The sequence below is a fragment of the Sapajus apella genome, unplaced genomic scaffold (assembly GCF_009761245.1).
Source record: "Sapajus apella isolate SASKATOON/1434 unplaced genomic scaffold, GSC_monkey_1.0 scaffold101, whole genome shotgun sequence".
Taxonomy (NCBI): Eukaryota; Metazoa; Chordata; class Mammalia; order Primates; family Cebidae; genus Sapajus; species Sapajus apella.
The window spans coordinates 5,591,125-5,609,861 of record NW_022437041.1 but is presented as its reverse complement, the minus strand read 5'-3'; the positions used below and the strand labels follow the sequence as shown (position 1 = coordinate 5,609,861).

The window sequence follows — 18,737 nt, the reverse complement described above, 5'->3', positions numbered from 1 at the left end:
TTGTGATAACTTATTTTTCCCTTTTGCGTCTTCAGTTACCTAATTAATAACTCCATAAGTTAATTAATCATTCTTTATATTAAATTTCCATTCCTATATCTGGCACGGTTTCTTTCTCCCAGCTGAACCCTAAAGGAGTTTATATTCTTGGCCAAAAGCGGCTCCTACTACAGTGTCTTCTTCCTTAGTAAATGGCACCAGCAAACCTTTCCCTATTCCCTTCCCAACGGCTCAAGCAAGTATCTGGGCATCATTCTTAACCTTTTCTGTTCTCACACCTCCCAGATCCCACCAGTTGAACAAGGCCCATGGATGTGACTTCCTGAATGTTTCTTCGATCCGTCTGCTTCTCTTCTTTTCTGTGTCTACAACCCTAAACCAAGCACCAGCATGCCTCACCCGGATGATGATCTCTGCTTTATAACTGACTTCCCCACATTCCTGTAGCCCCTCAGTCTGTTCTCCCCACCACAGTCCTAAAGAGGTCTTAAAAACATTTTCTACTTAAATATACTCTAAAACATTCCAAACTTAATGTATAAGTCCTTCTGCAATTTCTCCTGCTTCTGCAGTTCATTTTGAAATATCTTCTTTATTTTTTGGTTCGTTTTTGAATGTGCCATGCTTTTTTTTTTTTTTTTTTTTTTTTTAGATAATCATGTAGTTTTTATTATTTGACTTCGTAATAAAATCAGGTTATTTTTATTTGACTTTTATTATTTGACCCTTATTTAACTGGATTTACAATAATCAAAAAATTTCTACAATTCATGAATTACTTCTCCTTAGCTCAGTTTCTCCGTATATATTCTGTTATGTTTGACTGTTGTTTTATTTTTTAATTTATGTTTTGCAAATATATTCATAAAAATAATTGGGCCAGGCGCCATGGCTCATGCCTGTAATCCCAGCATTTTGGAAGGCTGAGGCAGGCAGATCACTGAGGTCAGGAGTTTAAGAGCAGCCTGACCAATGCGGTGAAACCCTGTCTCTACCAAAAAATATGATATAGCCAGGTGGCCATGCTTTTTTAAAAAACACCTTTGGTACAAAGTGATCCCTCTGTTTAGAAATATCATCCCCTTTTTACCTGGAAAACCACTACACATTCTTTAAATGTTGTATAAATATAATTTTCTTAGCGACAGTGTTTCTGACCTCCCAGACAAGGCTATTCTACCATTTGTTTCCATAGATCATTGAACATCCCCTTTATTCCAGAATATTCAGTTAGCCCCTAAGTAGCTGTCTAGATCATAAGGACCATACAGGCAGACCAGTCTTGCCCAGCACACTATTCCCAATATCTAACTTTTTTTCTGGCATGGTAGATACGTATTCAACACATATTTGCTGACAGTCAGTTTCTGCTTTTTTGTACATACAGAGGACTCTTGAGCAACACGGATTTGAACTGTGTAGGTCCATTTATAGACACATTTTCTTCTGTCTTTGCCAGCCCTGAGACAGCAAGACCAATCACCTCCTCAGCCTATCCAACATAAAGACAAGGGTGAAGACCTTCGCTTCCACTGAATGAAGAGTAAATACATTTTCTCTTCATTATGATTGTCTTAATAACACTTTCTTTTTTCTCTAGCTTACGTTATTGTAAGAATACAGTACATAATACGTATATATAATACAATATGTGTGAATCAACTCTTTTTTTGTCTCAATAACATTTCTCAACAACTGAACAGTGTGAATCAACTCTTTATGTTACCATAAAGCGTTCAGTCAATAGTAGCCTCTTGGTAGTTAAATTTTTAGGGAGCCAAAAGCCAAATGTAGAATTTTGACTGTGTTCCTAACCACCACGTTGTTCAAGGACCAGCGTATATCACAGGGCCTCTGAGTTGACTACGAAAGACACGTGCTTCCTCAGCTGCTCCAGTATCCCTTAGGATTGGCTTTTAAACAGAAGGTTCTTTTGTTTGTTCCACATCTCCTGATGCCAGTATCCCCTGGTGGGTTCTTACGATGATTGGATGAGTTGATTGATCAGAACTTACTACTTGGAGCTTGACTGGAGACCCAACATTACTAACTTCTACATTTTCAGAGGGTCCTATCACATCACACAAGTTTCCTGAGTACGACTTGGGTCCAGGTGCATCGTGGTACTTGGTGCATTTAAACCCCAGTAGCCAATGGCGGATGTTCCTCTATTTCTAACAACCAGTATGTTACTCCTTTACTAAAAATATCAATATGCTAGTTTCTTTGTAGTTTCCTGAAATGCGGTCATTATTCCTCAAGTGAAAAAAGTAGAAATACAGCCGGGGAGTGGACTAAAACACCGATGAAAGGGCTTTACAAAATTACAAAACCGAGAATGGAGTCGCAGATCATGAAAATAGAATATGAAAATGAGCATGATAATGAAGAAAAATCATGAAAGCATATGAACACAGTCTGTTGGAAAAGTAGCAGATTAAATAAATCCATATTTGATTTTGGTCACACTTCCAGGGAGAGAGCTGCATTTATTTTAAAAAGAAAAACAAACAAAAAACAACCCAAAGAACTTTGATTTCTTTTTATCCTCCAAACGGATTTGACCCAAGATGGACAGTTTCCTTGAGAATAATAGATCTTTTTCCTACAGCTCAAAGTTTTACCTTTTGGATTGTATTCCACGCACGTTCTTTACCGTTTCTTCTTCCTTCAAGGGTGTCCATAGCATCTGCCATTAGCGACTGCAGCTGTGGCACCAAGATAAAAATTATCAGTGTGGAATTCACACAGAAATAACTTCTCTAAATACACAGATTAAAACCTAATTAAAAAATCATTTGTACGCTGATGATTTTATTACTCATCTTTCCTACAATGAATATTGCCACCTCATCTTTGCTTGTCATTGCTGAATATTATTGCAGATATAAAATACTGAAACAATGAAAAGCTTCTTCTTGAAAATTTGTAGAAAACATATAGGTTTTAATGTAGTAAGTGTTGATGTTTTGTGAAAAACAGATTTGGGTTGTAAAGAATGAAGGCAGTAGGTAATTCTCTCAGGAAATGGCATGTAGTACATGAATGCGTTTTAGCGTTTTCTCCTGAGGCTAATGTATCATAATTCCAGGCATCATGCAAAAGCTCACCAGAGGACAATACTATAATTGTGCCGTTTTATTGCCTCCTAAAGAATCTAACTCATTTAACTTCTTTTACTATTCTTTTCTTTGTTAAAATTTTGAAATAGCCGAGTTTTAAAAAATGTTTTATTTTTAGGTCCCATTCAAAGGCAAGCTTTAAACATTCTAACCTATGCCCCAAAAGTCACCTGCTGTACTCTAATGTGAACCTATCCTGTACATGTGATCACAAAAATGAAGTGAAGTATATCAAGCCATGTGATATTCAAAGGTTAAAAAAGTTCTCAAAAAATACCAGTTCAGTTCACTATGACATCAAACAGTATGGACCCTTAGATAATCTCTCTTTGGTTTAGATATTTCAGAGAGTAAGCAGGGGGAGAGACAATTGAGTCACTTAAAAATCTTCTATTAAGCAGTCACTGTTTAGATAGATAGCACCATACAGAGTATTACTAGGATTAATTATCTTGGTTAACCCACACTTGGAAGTTGCAAAGTAAAATCTATTATTGAAGATCATGAAAACTTACATGATTTTTAAATACTTGGTACACAGATATACCTCCATATATATCGAAATTTTTTTCTGGTGGTTATATAGATACAAAAGTATCCAATGAAATTTCATTTTCTAAGGTTTCAAATAGAGAAAAATTACACTTTAAAAAAAGGCAATAAGGCTAGTTTGGGGCTCTCTGAGTATATTTTGAAAAATAAGTATTTCCAGCAAAAACCAACAACATAGATGTGTGATTAAGAAGACTTAAGTGCAGAGAACTCCCTGTATTTTTCATTTAAATTTTGAAAGTGTTTTTCAGGAAGACAGGATCGACAGGCTTCTTAAATTAACATTTTCTTTGCTTCCTCTTATCTCAGAGGAGCATTAATCATCTAAAATTGGCTATAATATGCACCGTGAAAGCTCCATACTTACTATACTTCTGAGTGCCTTATGAATGGCAGGATAAACAGCCTTTTAGAAGGCGTTCTTTTGCATACACCATAAAGGTTTAGAAAGTATTATTGCCAGTTTTGACTTGGTCATTCCTTGATTCATAGACTTATTTCATAGTTTTCATCTTTAGTATGCATAGTTTTATTAGTTGGCTAGTCATACAGTTTCGTATGCTTACTCTGAATATCAGTATTTATTTAACATGCTTTTAGCAAGTTTAGATGAACATTATAAATGTTGGCAGCTCGTTTCTTGATTAAATCTTAAACAGCTCAAAGAGGGAGGGTGTCTTTAGTTGTCTGAAAATTACAGGTAATCAGCTTGGGCTGTTCTCATCGTTGCTATGTGAATTCAATTCAGGGCTGTAATTAGTTTTAGCTACTCTCAATTAAAGCTTCAAAGTAAAGGGCCTTTCCTACAACACATTAAGATCTCCATATAGAGTAAATTTTACCTTTTCTTGAATGAGCAGCACACGATTTAGTAATTGTTTTTCAAATGAGGTGCTATCATTTCTAATATTAATTATGGTTATAATAGGCACATCTGTCTGAAGACTATTCTGCGAGACATCCCTTCAACTAGTTTTGCCTGGGTCTGTGTGTGGCTAAAGTGTCTGTTTTTCTGAATTAAGTGGTCAATTCAGTTAAAAACCCAACTATTTGACTAGATACATTTTCTCTTCAAATAAAAAGCTTTTGTTGATTTATCTAAATGTACTAGTGTTGGCTCTGCCAATACATATTTTAACCCTAGAAGTGATTAAGAAAACTCTCAAGATGATTTTGTAGGGTCATTTCTCTATACAGCAATCAGTCTTTTGTCCCCTCACTTGTTCATAAAAGAGAATCATGTATTAACATACCTTGGAGTTTAGGAAACAATCTCATTTTACCAAACACAAGAAGCCTGACATACAGTATAAATAACCAGCCCTTTTCTCTGTTTCTACACATCATAAAGTTTTTGCTGTCATAACGGAAGCTAGTTAATGTGAGCAAATAAAAACCAGAAACACACCTTTCTACATTTTTCAATTTCGTCATTAGAATGGTTCATGGGGGTTGGGGAGTTTGCCCTCAGACCACATTTATTACCACGATGTTTTTTTTTTTCCAAGACCATATCACTTTTCTGTTGGCTCTGGGCCCACGAAACCCTTCAACAGAGAAAACTACTTACCAATTCCGCCTCCTGTTGACTGAGGTCCTGTAGGTAGGGAATGGTTGCCAGCTCTGCCATTGCTTGATTAATCACCTGGGACTGTTCCTTTACTCTCTGCAGCTGGCTGAGGAGGCTGGCATATTGCAACTTCTCCACAACACCTGAGCATGCCGGAAAACGCCCCTAGTCTCAAAGTAAAAGAAAGGTTTTGGAACAAAACCACGGAAATAGACCTCTCCCCAGGGATGGAAGTCAGGGCTCCTGATCATGTATTCACATCTTTTGAAACAATGGAATCCAGTACCAATACATGTTTCCTTCTATCATTTGACAGAACTGTCTTATGCTCCTTTTTTCCCAGTCGTAAATACACACAAAAGGGAGCCCTTTTGAGATGGGCTTGCTGATTGTCTTGCATTAGGGAGCTAGGCTGAGGGGAAAAGAGGGGACTGAATTTGAATCTGTACTTCACTAACCCAGGGGTGATCCCACAGAGCTGTGTCTGCCTAGAAGGGGTGACTTTATCTACATCACCAAAGCACCATAAGAGCTAAGAGCTGTCTACTATCTTGTTTACCTGAAAGTAAAATTTCTAATGCAAGTTGAAACTTGACAAGCGTTGTGTAAGCCGAATTCTGTTTACCCCAATGGCTTCTATGAAAACTCTAGCTCTGCTTTTATGTCCATCTCTTAGGGGATGGCCTTGCACAGTCTCCTCTTCTTGTCGACTAGCTTCACCCTGTCTATTAGGACCATTTCAATAACTAACACATTCCATCTTGACCCAGACTACTGTGTGCTGTGCCTTTGTAAGGACTGCCAAGTCTCATGCATCTATTGGCATTTTGGGCTTTCTTAAGATGGGACACACTTAGAAAAAAGTGGCCCACCATCCACAAAAGAGGAGACATTACCTTCTATAAAACATTTAGGCCAGGCGCGGTAGCTCACGCCTGTAATCCCAGCACTTTGGGAGGCTCAGGTGGGTGGGGGGATGGATCATCTGAGGTCAGGAGCTCGAGACCAGCCTGGCCAACACAGTGAAACCCTGTCTTTACTAAAAATACAAAGTTGGCCGGGCATGGTGGCCCATGCCTGTAATCCCAGCTACTTGGGAGGCTGAGGCAGGAGAATCGCTTGAATCTGGGAGGCGGAGGTTACTGTGAGCTGAAATCACGCCACTGCACTCCAGTTTGGGTGGTAGAGCGAGACTCTGTCTCAAAAAAAAAAAAAGTTGAATATAAATTGTAATACTTGATAGGAGAGACAAAGTTAATCATAAAATTCTCAAGTTTATCTTTAAGAAAAAGTACTTTTGACATGGGGGTATGTAAGAGTTAACATAAAAGCCTTGAGCTGCTGCTGTATTTGGAGGGCATGAGAAATGGGAATTCAAAAGAGGACTTAGTGTGGCAATTGCATTTTATATCCTGGTGCTCAGAAGGGAAGGGAGGTGACCAAGTGCCCCTTTATGGCAGGGGTCCCCTGGACTGCCTACACCAGGATCACTATCCTTGCTTGTGGACTTGACAGTTAGCAAACTGAGTGATGGGCCTCACTCAGTCACGATCTTTGTTATGTAGCCCTAGAAACACACATTTCAGCTAGGTGCCTTGCCACATATTCAAATATCTCAAACAGAAGTTTGAGAACAAACCACCACCTTAAAGCTTAGTATCTGAGTAAAGATTGTTTTGTTTTGTGCCTACTTATGAAACAGAATTTCTTCCAGAAATTAGAGAAGGCAGATATGTAACGTCACTTTCTTAAGAGAATCTCCTCTAAGGAGAAAAATTGCTAGAAATGCATATGACTGAACTTCAACTTAAAATTAGAAAGCACTTCTTTTTGAAAGGCCATACTCATATTCTGATTGACAGCAACTTCTGGAAGGTGATATTTTTCTAGAATCTTGGAAATAAAGGTTAGGTACCATTGTGCTGGATCTGCTTTAATACCTATTTATGCTGTTCAACGAATGTCTTCGTACACTAATTTGTTCTTTCTGATGAATCATTTACCTGAAAATCTATGAACATATAAGATCGGTGATTGCAAGTGGTAGATTTGGGGTTCCTTCCTGAATTAATGGAAAGCTAGCCTACCCATTCAGTTTAAACGTGTAGCTAAAGAATAGCATTCTGTCAAATAAACGAAAGCAAGTTGGAGGAGAAGCAGTTTTCATTCTGAAGAAAACGTGCTTTCTTTGTCCTTTAAAATGAACAATGGGGCTAGTTGTAGGAAAGTGGTGTAGTGATTCAACCCTATAGAGCAGAGACAACTGCAGGCTGCTCAGGAACATAATCTATCAGTGTAATTTTCCAAAACATCAGGAAAATAAAAACAGTTCTTTGTTAGCCTGAATGTTGGATGCACGGCAAAACAGGAAGCGCTCTATTTGAATAAGATAAGAGGGAAAGAATAGTGGTGGCTGCTAATAGTCACCCGTCCTTCCGAAGCCAAATGCTTTGGTTATCAGAGCACTGTAGATTAATCTTTTACCTATCCAAGATAGGTGTTTTTGAAAGACAAAGTGAAAAAGAAATAGAACTGATATCTAATGCGGCAGAAATGTGTTCATACTGTTGCTTTAAGGAAATTAAGAAAATAATAAAAAAATAGGAATTAGCTTAAATATCTAACGCTAACAAAGACTAAATCTAAAGGCAGGTAGCCCTCCCAGTGAGGCTTCAGGAATGATCAAAGGTCTTCTTACCTGCTGGAGAGAGTGTAATAAAGTGGCCATGATTGAAGCTAAAACCTCACACAGGTACATGAGGGCAAGTTCAGTGAAGGCTTTGGTCAGAGAATTGTCAAGATTTAATAGCAGTTACAAATAAACATTTGGCAAATAAGTGGCACTATATAATACTGCTGAAAAGCAGAGTCCAAGTATTTGGGATGTATTTCCATTTGGCATAATATATAGAAACATTAATTGCAAAATAGAGGTAGGAAACACTTTCAAATGTGCATGTGTAAACATTTTTTATGCTTCACTTGGAAGAAGTTAAAAGTAAAATTAATGAGGTATTAAAAACATGGTTAGTTAGGTCATTTTTTGGCAAGTCATCCTGTGAAGGCGGCTTCATGCTTGGCAAGAGATTTGATGATTTTAACTCTTTAACATTTAGCCCAAGAAGCACAGGACATAAGGTTTGAAACTGACAGCAGCCAATAAAGTTAATGAATGGAAAAGCACAGTGCCATCCAGTAGCATGTGAAATAATTAGGACAAAAATCCAGAGAATGAAAAACACCACAACAGCAAGGCTGCTGGCTACATGGGGTTGATGTTCAGCAGGATTAGAAGTCACAGGCTGGGCGCGGTGGCTCACACCCGTATCCCAGCACTTTAGGAGGCTGAGGTGGGCGGATCATGAAGTCGGGAGTTTGCCACCAGCCTGACCAACATGGTGAAACCCTGTCTCTACTAAAAATACAAAAATTATCTGGGCATGGTGGCAGGTGCCTGTAATCCCAGCTACTCGGGAGGCTGAGGCAGGAGATTGCTTCAACCTGGGAGGCGAAGGTTGCAGTGAGATTGTGCCATTGCACTCTAGACTGGGTGACAGAGCAAGGTTCTGTCCCCCTCCCCCAAAAAAAGAAGTGACCAGGAAGGTGGATCATATTGAAGATTATGACTGTTAAAATGCTGGAATCGTCCTTGTTTGGCCGTGTGTTGTGTACCTAGGAGAGTATTTACAAAGATAAGGAAAGGAATGTCAGAAGTGTAAGGAGAATCATTGTCTGACACATGGAAACTCCGTGAGACCGGGAGAGGTCTTCACTAACTGTATCCATCACCTCGTAGCAAGAGTTGAAAATTCATGTTCTCTTGGAAGCTTTTTTTGTTTTTGAGTTGGAGTCTCGCTCTGTCGCTCAGGCTGGAGTGCTGCGGCACGATCTCGGCTCACTGCAACCTACGCCTCTCGGGTTCAAGTGATTCTCCTGCCTCAGCCTCCCAAGTAGCTGGGACCACAGGCGTGAACCGCCACATCTGGCTATTCTGTGTGTGTGTGTGTTTGTGTGTTGTAAATGGGTTTATAATGTCAGAAAAAATTGCACACTGAGACAGTAGATCACTCAGCAAGGCTAGTTTACTTCCTGCAGAAAGGGTGCAACTCGCCTGCAGTCTTGCCATGAGAGCACATCTGAACAAGGAGACAGGGACATTTATAACTTTCAAAACCTGATGCAATCGCCCTACTGCTGTGTCCAGTTTCCATTGGCCGGAACAGGACCTCACATTCTGTGCTTGACCCCATTGGCTGAAAACATGGAAATTTTCTGAATAGATAGGGGAAAGAAGACAAGGAAAAAGAGGAAGCTACTTAGGAGAAGGTCAGGAGGGTTTCCAAATAAGGAATGGCATGCACCAGGGTTTGCAGCTTGTCTAGTCCTGTTCATATAGGCCAGAGTGAGTCAAGGTAGCTGATTTAAGACATTGTTGATTTAGAGAATATATATACATGGGTATATGTTTATGCTAATAGCAGATAATGGCCATAGAGCAAGAGATTGTAACTCCTTATAATGTAGTCTAAGATACAAACTTTGAAGAAGAACTTTCCCATCTTTCATACTGTGTGTGTTTTTAAAATAGAGATGGAGTTTCACCGTGTTGGTCAGGCTGGTCTCGAACTCCCGACCTCAAGTGATCGGCCCACCTCAGCCTCCCAAAGTGCTGGGATTACAGGCGTGAGCCACTGCACCTGGCTTATATTGTTCATCTAAAAAAAATTGAATCCAGCTGTGGAATCATTCCTATGTTGTGTTATGCATGTTTTGCCTCTGACAAGGATCATACTTTTAAATCAAAGAGACGTAATATGATTTAGTAAAAGAATATTGGAACAATATTCTGAACCTCTGATTTTGAGCCCTGGTGGTTTAAGCTTGAATATATCACTACTGTGAGCCATAGTTTCCTCACTGGTAAAATGAAGGTGACACAATGTGACCAAATGGTGAGGGTCAAATTAGATAATGTGAGGGGAAATGCTTTTTAAATTGCAGAGCACTATGCATGTGCTTTTCCTAAGCCCTAGTTCCAAAGTGGAGATTTCTGCATGCAATCAGCACCTAATGACCAGGACTTCTCTGTATTTTAAAAAAGATATGTTTGAGTAAAGAAAACTTCTTAATTAGCTAGGCGTGGTGGCGCACGCCTGTAGTCCCAGCTACTTGGGAGGCTGAGGCAGGAGAATTGCTTGAACGCAGGAGGCAGAGGTTGCAGTGAACCGAGACTGCGCCACTGCACTCCAGCCTGGCGCCTGGCGACCAAACAAGACTCTGTCTCAAAAAAAAAAAAACAAAAAACTTCTTCACTATCAAATATTTCAAGGGTTTGGAAGCAAGAGTGTTTTGTTAGTTTTAGAAAAAAATTTTACTCACTTTATATTTAAAATGCTTCTGTTGAGGGTAAGTTGCTATACTATCTCTTTATACGTAATTTGTGCAGAACAAACACATGTATCTTTTAGTTTAATGAAGAAAAATTGAAAATTAGAGCAGCCCAAAAAATATTCCCTATAATATTATAATTTAGTGTATTATTGCCAAGTTAACTTTTTTCTAATTAGATATTTGGTAGGTATTATAAACCCAATATTTACAAGATGACTAGATATTCAATATGTTTAGGGAATAGATCATAAGAGTTCTTCTAACTATTGTTTAGAAATCTACATATTTGTCATTATTTATGTGACAGTATCAATGCGATAATACTTAAACATTGTGTTACTGATTCTGGTCATGGTATTATGTCAAGAACTAGTATCATCTTTTGGGTCTCCTGCTGTTATGAATGCTGAAGTATTAATGCATTGCATTTGCATATTCCAAGCCCATTTCCATTAAATAACATTGTCCAAATGACTTAACAATCTCTGAACATATATGGTATGATGCAAAGTGTACTTCCTAGCCATTAGTAACACTTTTTAAATTTTTTTCCTTTTTGGGGAGTTGGGGTCTCACTATGTTGTCCAGGCAGGTCTTGAATTTCTCGGCTCAAGCTCAACTTCCACTTCTGCTTCCCTAAGTGCTGGGATTATGGGTATTTTTTCTTAGCCATTAGGGCTTGATGAAAATGTGACATTGTGCTAAGGCAAACAGTTGTCTGTCTGAAACAGACAACAGGAGTGTAAACTACAGCCTTAGTCACCGGTAGTAAGGACTGAAAAATCTAAAATTCTTTAAGATAAATGTATTGCCCAAGACGGTGGTCACTCACTGTCTTCTGTTGGAAGTGTCTTGGATATTGGTTCTGTTCTGCCAGTGTGACGTGGTAATCGCCCTATAAACTGCATACCTCGACCACACCTCGGCTTTTCCATTGAAACTGCTCTCTGTAACGCTAATGTGACAGGCAAGCAGTCCAAACCCACGCCATCTTGACCCCCTAAGACTTGTAATAAGTAACTAAGGTCTGTAATTTCCACCCTACCCAGACAATGTGTAAACTAACGCTTATCATGACTTCTGTGAACCACATAAGTAACAATCGGAATGTCCAAAGTCCTCTGGCCCTCGGAATGTCTGAAGCCCCTCACCTCCACCCCCGCCCCTCACCCTCACCCCCAAGGTGGTTTACAGGCATAAAAGGTCTTGACTCTCTCCTTTCGGGGCCACGGGTTGGAGAGACGGGAGTCCTCCGTGGCCGCCGGCAATAAAGACCCTGCAATTTGGCATACTTCTGTCTTGGTGTTGACTCTCTATGCTCGCTCCAGTACAACACCAATACGTGTGAGGCTGCGCAGCTCATGGTCAGAGCCTGCTGTCAACAAGACTGCAGTCCTGACTCTAGTTCATGGCTGGAGATGGCATCTTCAGTCCTGCCTGAGTGAAGGGATCTGAGCAAATCAGTGATCAAAGGAAAGTAAGAGAAGGAAACAAATCCAAAATTCATAGGACATGAGTGCAATCTTCATATTAAAAGAAAAATATGTAATTTCAAAGTACACAGCTTGTATGAAGAAAAAAAAAAGGTCTGTAAAACAGCCTCTTTGTCAAAGCAAAGTAACAGCAATACAAATAATTAAAGCTAAAATGCTTAATGCTTCAAGAACATGAATTATGTGCTTATGGTTCACAACAACTCCCGAAGTGGGCCTGGCAGTTATCAGCCTATTTTTTAAAGGACAAAAAAGCAGCTCAGAGGCTAACTGACTTGTCCTAGGGTTACATGGCCAGAGCACCGCCTTGGGCAAAAGCCTTTGCCTACAGGTATCGCAAACGAGGGTAACAAATAATGACAATTCAATACCCAAATACTCAAGTGAATGGCATCTGATATCTGACAAGAGAAAAAGAACACCTTGAAGGGTCTTAAAGACACTACTGAGGGCAGCTTGGGTTACCGTTAATGGCACCAGGTAGGAATAATTTCTAGTCACCAATTCATTACTTGCTTCATTAAGATAGGTTACCTTTGCAGCCAATTTTATCAATCCCGCTTTATGAAACTGTGGCTGGGCAAATGATACGTAGTGTCAGGCTTCCATGTGCAAGCCCGGGCCCAGAAAGTCTAAAGTCCTGCCTGCCTCAGCTGATCACCACCGCACCCCCTCCCCATCCCGCCCAGCCTGCCTGCATTCGCCATTATCTCTCATCGCCCAGCTTCCCCCAGACATAAGCTTCCCCTCACCCGACCCTGCCATGTTAACTGCTCTTAGCCTTACTCCACCCGCCATTGTAACTGAACTTATGGTAATGTATACTCCTTTCCCCTGCCCCGTAACACCCCTGCCCCCTCCCAAAAGATTTGCCCCAACCTATAAAACCAACTCCTATCCCACTGCCCTTCGGCCTTAGCCCACCTGCACCCAGGTGAGTAAACAGCCATGTTGCTCACACAGAGCCTGTTTGGGGAGTCTCTTCATTCAAAGTGCCTGTTTTTAACACCTAGTAGCTGATATTTAGATATGTTTGTGATCCCTGGGCACTTTCAGCCTTGCTCACTTCAATTGCATTAAACTCTTTGAAACAATCTTCCACAAACTGTTATTTCCCTTAAAAGTGAACATAGGGAAACTGATGAATTTCCTTACAGTCAGCAAAGCGGTACTGAGTCTCAGTATAAGAAGGCTGAGTTATTAATTAGATGTTAAGAATCTCATTAATTACGGTTTTACAGTCTCCTTTATAGGCACATAAAAGATTCATGTCTAAACAGATTTCCAAGTGGCCAGAATACTCTTTAAAAGGTGATAAGAAAATGAGTTAAGAACATTGAAAAAGTGCATCATGCCTAGTTAGGCCCAACCTGTGTTCACATTGTGGGATCTGAGCTGGCAACAGTGATGTGGTCAGTTTCCTGATAAGTGACAAAGTAAGGCAGGCCTTGCTTCAAAGAGCCAGGCCTGGCCAGCCATGGTGGCTTATGCCTGTAATCCCAGCACTTTGTGAGGCCAAGGCTGGTGGATCACTAGAGGCCAGGAGTTCAAGACCAGCTTGGCCAACATGGCAAAACCCTGTCTCTACTAAAAATAAAAAAAAGGCAGCCAGGCGTGGTGGCAAATGCTGTAATCCAGCTACTTGGGAGGCTAAGGCATGAGAATCATTTGAACCCTGGAGGTGGAGGTTGCAATAAGCCAAGACTGCACCATTGCATTCCAACCCGGGTGACAGAGTGAGACTCTGTCTCAAAAAAACCAAAAATACGAAAAACTAAAAACAAAGAGCCAGGCCACAGGCAGATCACCTCCTTAACACCCAGCACACTGGCTCTGCTAGGCTAGCCGTGCGCAGGTGAGATGAAATCATGCTAGGCAGTGATGGTTCTTGTTAGCAAAGCTTTCCCTGCTTGCATGGGCCTGATGATGAGGGTAATGATGGGTGTAGGTCTTTAGGATGTTTTTTGTTTGTTTGTTTGTTTTTGTGAGATAGAGTCTCACTCTGTCGCCAGGTGCCAGGCTGGAGTGCAGTGGTGCAATCTCGGCTCACTGCAATCTCTGCCTCCTGGGTTCAAGCAATTCTTTTGCCTCACCCTCCCGACTAGCTGGGACTACAGGCATGCACCACCACGCCCAGCTAATTTTTTGTATTTTTTTTAGTAGAGACGGGGTTTCACCATGTTGACCAGGATGGTCTCGATCTCTTGACCTCGTGATCCACCCGCCTCGGCCTCCCAAAGTGCTGGGATTACAGGCGTGAGCCACCGCCCGCGGCCTGGATGGTGTTTTGTTATGGCAGCCTGAACTAAGATAGAGATGGATTTCTTATTAATAGAAATATAGGGAGAGCATTGAAACTTGGTTGAGGGGAGGGGTAGCTTTGTGGTAGGAACATCAGCAAAAATGTGCTTTTGTATTTGTAATGCATGGAACTGCAAATCATGCAAATAGATTAGGTGTTTTATAGCTTTTGTACAATGCTGAATGATGTTATTGAGCAGATAAACTGCTGAACAGATGTTAAGTAGCTGTTTGTGATGACCCCCTTGGTTCCCCTTGTAAGGTAAGAACATCAAATCAATGATGTAACACAAAAGAGGGAACAGGAAGGAAATTCTTTAAAATTTCCAACTTATAAGCCTTTTCAAAAATATTAAAAGAGGAGAAATCTGCAGCCTTTATAGCCTGTTAATGAGAAGTTCTCTTTACATACTTTCAGTACAATGGCTTAAATTTTGTAAAATAGCAGTGTAATTCAAGTCTTATTTTGGGCTCTTTAAGACTGAAAACAAGGAAAGGCATAGTTTTCCTGGATCATAGAAAGAGATTAGATAATTTACCTTATGGCTATATAAAGATCAATTGCCAATGTTTAGAGAAGCATCCAATTCATCAGTGTGGTACAGAGGCACACTGAAAGCTCTGAGTTCTTGTGTAGGTAATGAGATGGTTATATGCAATAGCTCAATAAGTGAAATAGAGAAAACATTGTGCTCGCTAAAATTTTGTTATTGATTTCAAATGAGAAATTCTCTGCAATGTTGAATTGATGTCAGGAAGGCATAAAGAAAAGGCTCTTTAAAGAGACACTACCCTAATAAGTGCTTGAAATTGCAAAGTGTAGCATTATAGTATGTTTTAGAATAAAATGAAATCATTAGCTAAAATTTGCTTGATTTTGCAAATGAGATTTATCGTGAATGTTTCCCAAATCCCCCAGCACCTGCACTATTTGCCGTGTAAGCCTTATATAGTTCTAGAATTCTCTAAAATTTGTACATTCGACAAATATAAAAGACTCATATACCTACATTCAGCTGGGTGCTTCTAATAAAATCCAATATTGGCAAGATTCGCTTCCCCATTGTCTCCATTTGTCTCACTGTATCTTCTCTGGTCAGCAGACCGAAAGGAGTTTTATGCTCTAAAAATTGTAACAATAAACTTTTATACTATTTTCTCCAGACTTCCATCTCGAAATGTTTTCTTTAGCAAGCTATAAACAGATATCTCAGTATTAATAGATATGAAATCTTTAGTATAGAAGCTAGTCCCATCCGTAGACCATATGTATAACAAGGAAAGATCTATGGGGAGACAGGCCGAGGAGATGCTGCCCTTTAGAAACTGTCATTTATTTATTTTGTTGTGTTTCTTGATTGAGAGATCTCAGAGGCAGCCTATAACAATTGACCTGTCTCTTCAGAGTATGTTTTTCCTGAGTTGGGAAAAAATGTCATAAATGTGTCTGATTCTTGTCTTGTTCCTCGTAGGTATTATTCAAGTGTGCAGATCCATTGACTTTGAACGTAGCTCGAAGTTCAGATAAGCCTCAGAGGCTACAGTGCCAGACAAAACACAAATTCTTAATTATCTGGTTAGAGCTGCAGGAATAAATTTAACCTGGTCATGAATTCAGCACATAAGTTTGAGATTTCAACTCCATGTGAATATTTTGATTTTTGAAAGTTTCAACCGGGATTACTGAACACCATTTAACTGTAATACTCTCCAAGAGATTTAAGCTCTTGGCTAATTACATAAAAAAAGAGAGGACCAGACATTAACACAACAACAGATAATACAACTAATTTAAGATTGTCATTGGCCATATTTTTAATTTCATAGAATAATTTCATTGCATAATTTTCTTCTACCTTTGCTAATTGATTATGATGAAAATTAGTATTAAGTGTCCTATGATTAGACATGGGCGATAGTGTGGGTGGAGTAAAATGATTAGACTGAATAGGGTGGATATTCCAGGATTGTGTATGTTCTTGGGGGAAAGAGTTCCTGGAGCCAGAATTCCAGGCATTGTTAACTAACCCACAAAGAAGATTCAGAGGAGTTCATTTTAACTTAAACATTTTTGGGGGGGCCCAAAACTCATCACAGGACCTACTGTATGCTAGACCCTGTAGGTTCAGATGATTTACCTGTGAATACCGGCAGCTTCCTATTTGTTATTTTTTCCAAAAATTTTCCATCTTCTTTGTTTTTGAACCCAAGAGTCAAGAGATATTGTTGGGGAGGAAAAGATGACCAGTCAGCTGTCTGAGGCAACATGTGGAGTGCCTGAAGATCTGAAATACGACAGAAAGGGAACTAAGAGGCTTTGTTACGGTTTTAATGGTTCAGGGCTTTCCCCCACAGATTTCAGGAATTGCACTTGGAAAAGTGATAAGTATAAACAGGAAAGGTATGAGGTAAAATTATGTATATCAAAAGGTCAAATAGTTAACAACAAAATCATATTTCATTATAGTTTTCTTAGTAATCTAAGCATACACAAAGCATAACAGTAAAATACGGCTAGATTACACGGTTATCTTTCCCCATTTTCAGAATAAGAGACATTCAGGACCAGCTTACAGGCTTAATATTTTTAGCTGTGACTCTTTTCAAGAGAATTTGATTTTTTTTTTTTTTTTTTTAGATGGAGCCTTGCTCTTGTTGCCTAGGTGCTGGAATGTAATAACGCGATTTTGGCTCACCGCAACCTCCACCTCCTTAGATCAAGTCATTCTCCTGCCTCAGCCTGCTAAGTCGCTGGAATTACAGGTGCCCATCACCATGCCCAGCTAATTTTGTATTTTTAGTAGAGATGGGTTTTCACCATATTGGCCAGACTGGTCTTCAACTCCTGACCTCAGGTGATCCACCCTTCTTGGTCTCCCAAAGTGCTGGGATTACAGGCGTGAGCCACCTGCCTGGTCAAGAATTTGATTTTTCTCTTCATAGCTTAAGATGTAATGAAATAATGTTAGTTATAAAAAAAAAGGAAAGAGAAAAATTACCAAGTGAGAATTAAAATATAAAGCTAATTAATTTAGTTACCATCCTTCATATAGCCATAGGAGGAAATTTAAAATGATAAATGCACTGACTATTATAATTAAACTTAGAAATAATTCGTGTCATGAAAATGGTTCTAAAACAGACTCAATTCTTAATGACCGTAAGAGCTAATTATTTACTGAGTACTTGTTTTCTATCTGCCCCTGGTCAAGAGTTATGTATGCACTGTTTTTTGAATTCCATACAATAACTTCACAAGACTGGTGGTATTGTCCCCCTTTATGAATAAGGGGTTGAGGGACACAGATGAGAAGTCAGTTACCCAAGAGCACAGCTCCAAAGAGGGCAAAGCCAGATTCACCACCAGGTAGTCCAGACACCACAGGGACAGCCACCATACTCTTCTTCAAGATTACTTGGCACTGGATCACTTTTGGGGTAGGGATAAAGGCCCACCTTACAGATGATCAGACTGGTGCTTCAAGAGGTTACAAACTTGCCCAAGATCACCCATTGAGCAAACACAGGAACCAGAATTGAAAGCCAAAGGCTAACCACTCAGGGACCTGGAGGCAAGATTCACTTCATTCATTTCCATTTTGAGTAACAAGTAATAAACCGATTTATTAAAGTAGATTTATACTTTAATCGGTTTATTAAAGTAGATTTCTCAAACGAAGGATGATGAACAGAGAGGTTTAATAAGCCCTCTTTGTTTAACACTACCAGAAAGGGGAAAAGGCAAAATCCCAAATATTGGTGAATGATGGTTTAGTTAAAGACAGGATTTTAACGTAGACTCAGAACTCAAATGGTAATGGTTTGAATACAGCCTTCACTATTTGTCTGTAATACTTCTTTTAAAAACAAGACAGTACAGCATGAGTGGTTTTTTTGTTTGTTTTGAGATGGGGTTTCGCTCTTGTTGCCGTGGCTGGAGTGCAATGGCAGGATCTTAGCTCACTGCAACCTCCACCTCCCAGGTGCAAGAGATTCTCCTGCTTCAGCCTCTGGAGTAGCTGAGATTAAGCACCCACCACCATGCCTGGCTAATTTTTGTATTTTTAGTAGTGACAGGGTTTCATCATGTTGGCCAGGCTGGTTTCAAATCCCTGACCTCAGGCAATCCACTTGCCTCAGCATCCCAAAGCGCTGGGATTTACAGGCATGAGCCACCGCACCCTGCCACCATGAGTGTTTCCTTTAACACCACCCCCCTTTTTAAGCTGCAGAACCTTTTGTTCAAACTAAAATTTTCTGACAAGCCCAATATTAAAACCCAATAAAAAGTAGGGCATTCTGTTTGAA

General features: G+C 39.7%; 1 protein-coding gene across 2 annotated transcripts in view; it reads right to left on the bottom strand.

The window, feature by feature from the left end:
- Positions 1-18,737, bottom strand: part of SPATA16 (spermatogenesis associated 16) — a 237,335-nt gene that overhangs the window by 22,560 nt on the left and 196,038 nt on the right. For both annotated transcript variants that reach the window (XM_032258285.1, XM_032258286.1), the window contains exons 7-10: positions 16,568-16,714; positions 15,440-15,552; positions 5,245-5,409; positions 2,625-2,708 (exon numbers count right to left, since the gene is read on the bottom strand). In XM_032258285.1, the coding sequence (XP_032114176.1) occupies positions 2,625-2,708; positions 5,245-5,409; positions 15,440-15,552; positions 16,568-16,714 (509 nt within the window). The remainder of the gene's footprint in view (positions 1-2,624; positions 2,709-5,244; positions 5,410-15,439; positions 15,553-16,567; positions 16,715-18,737) is intronic.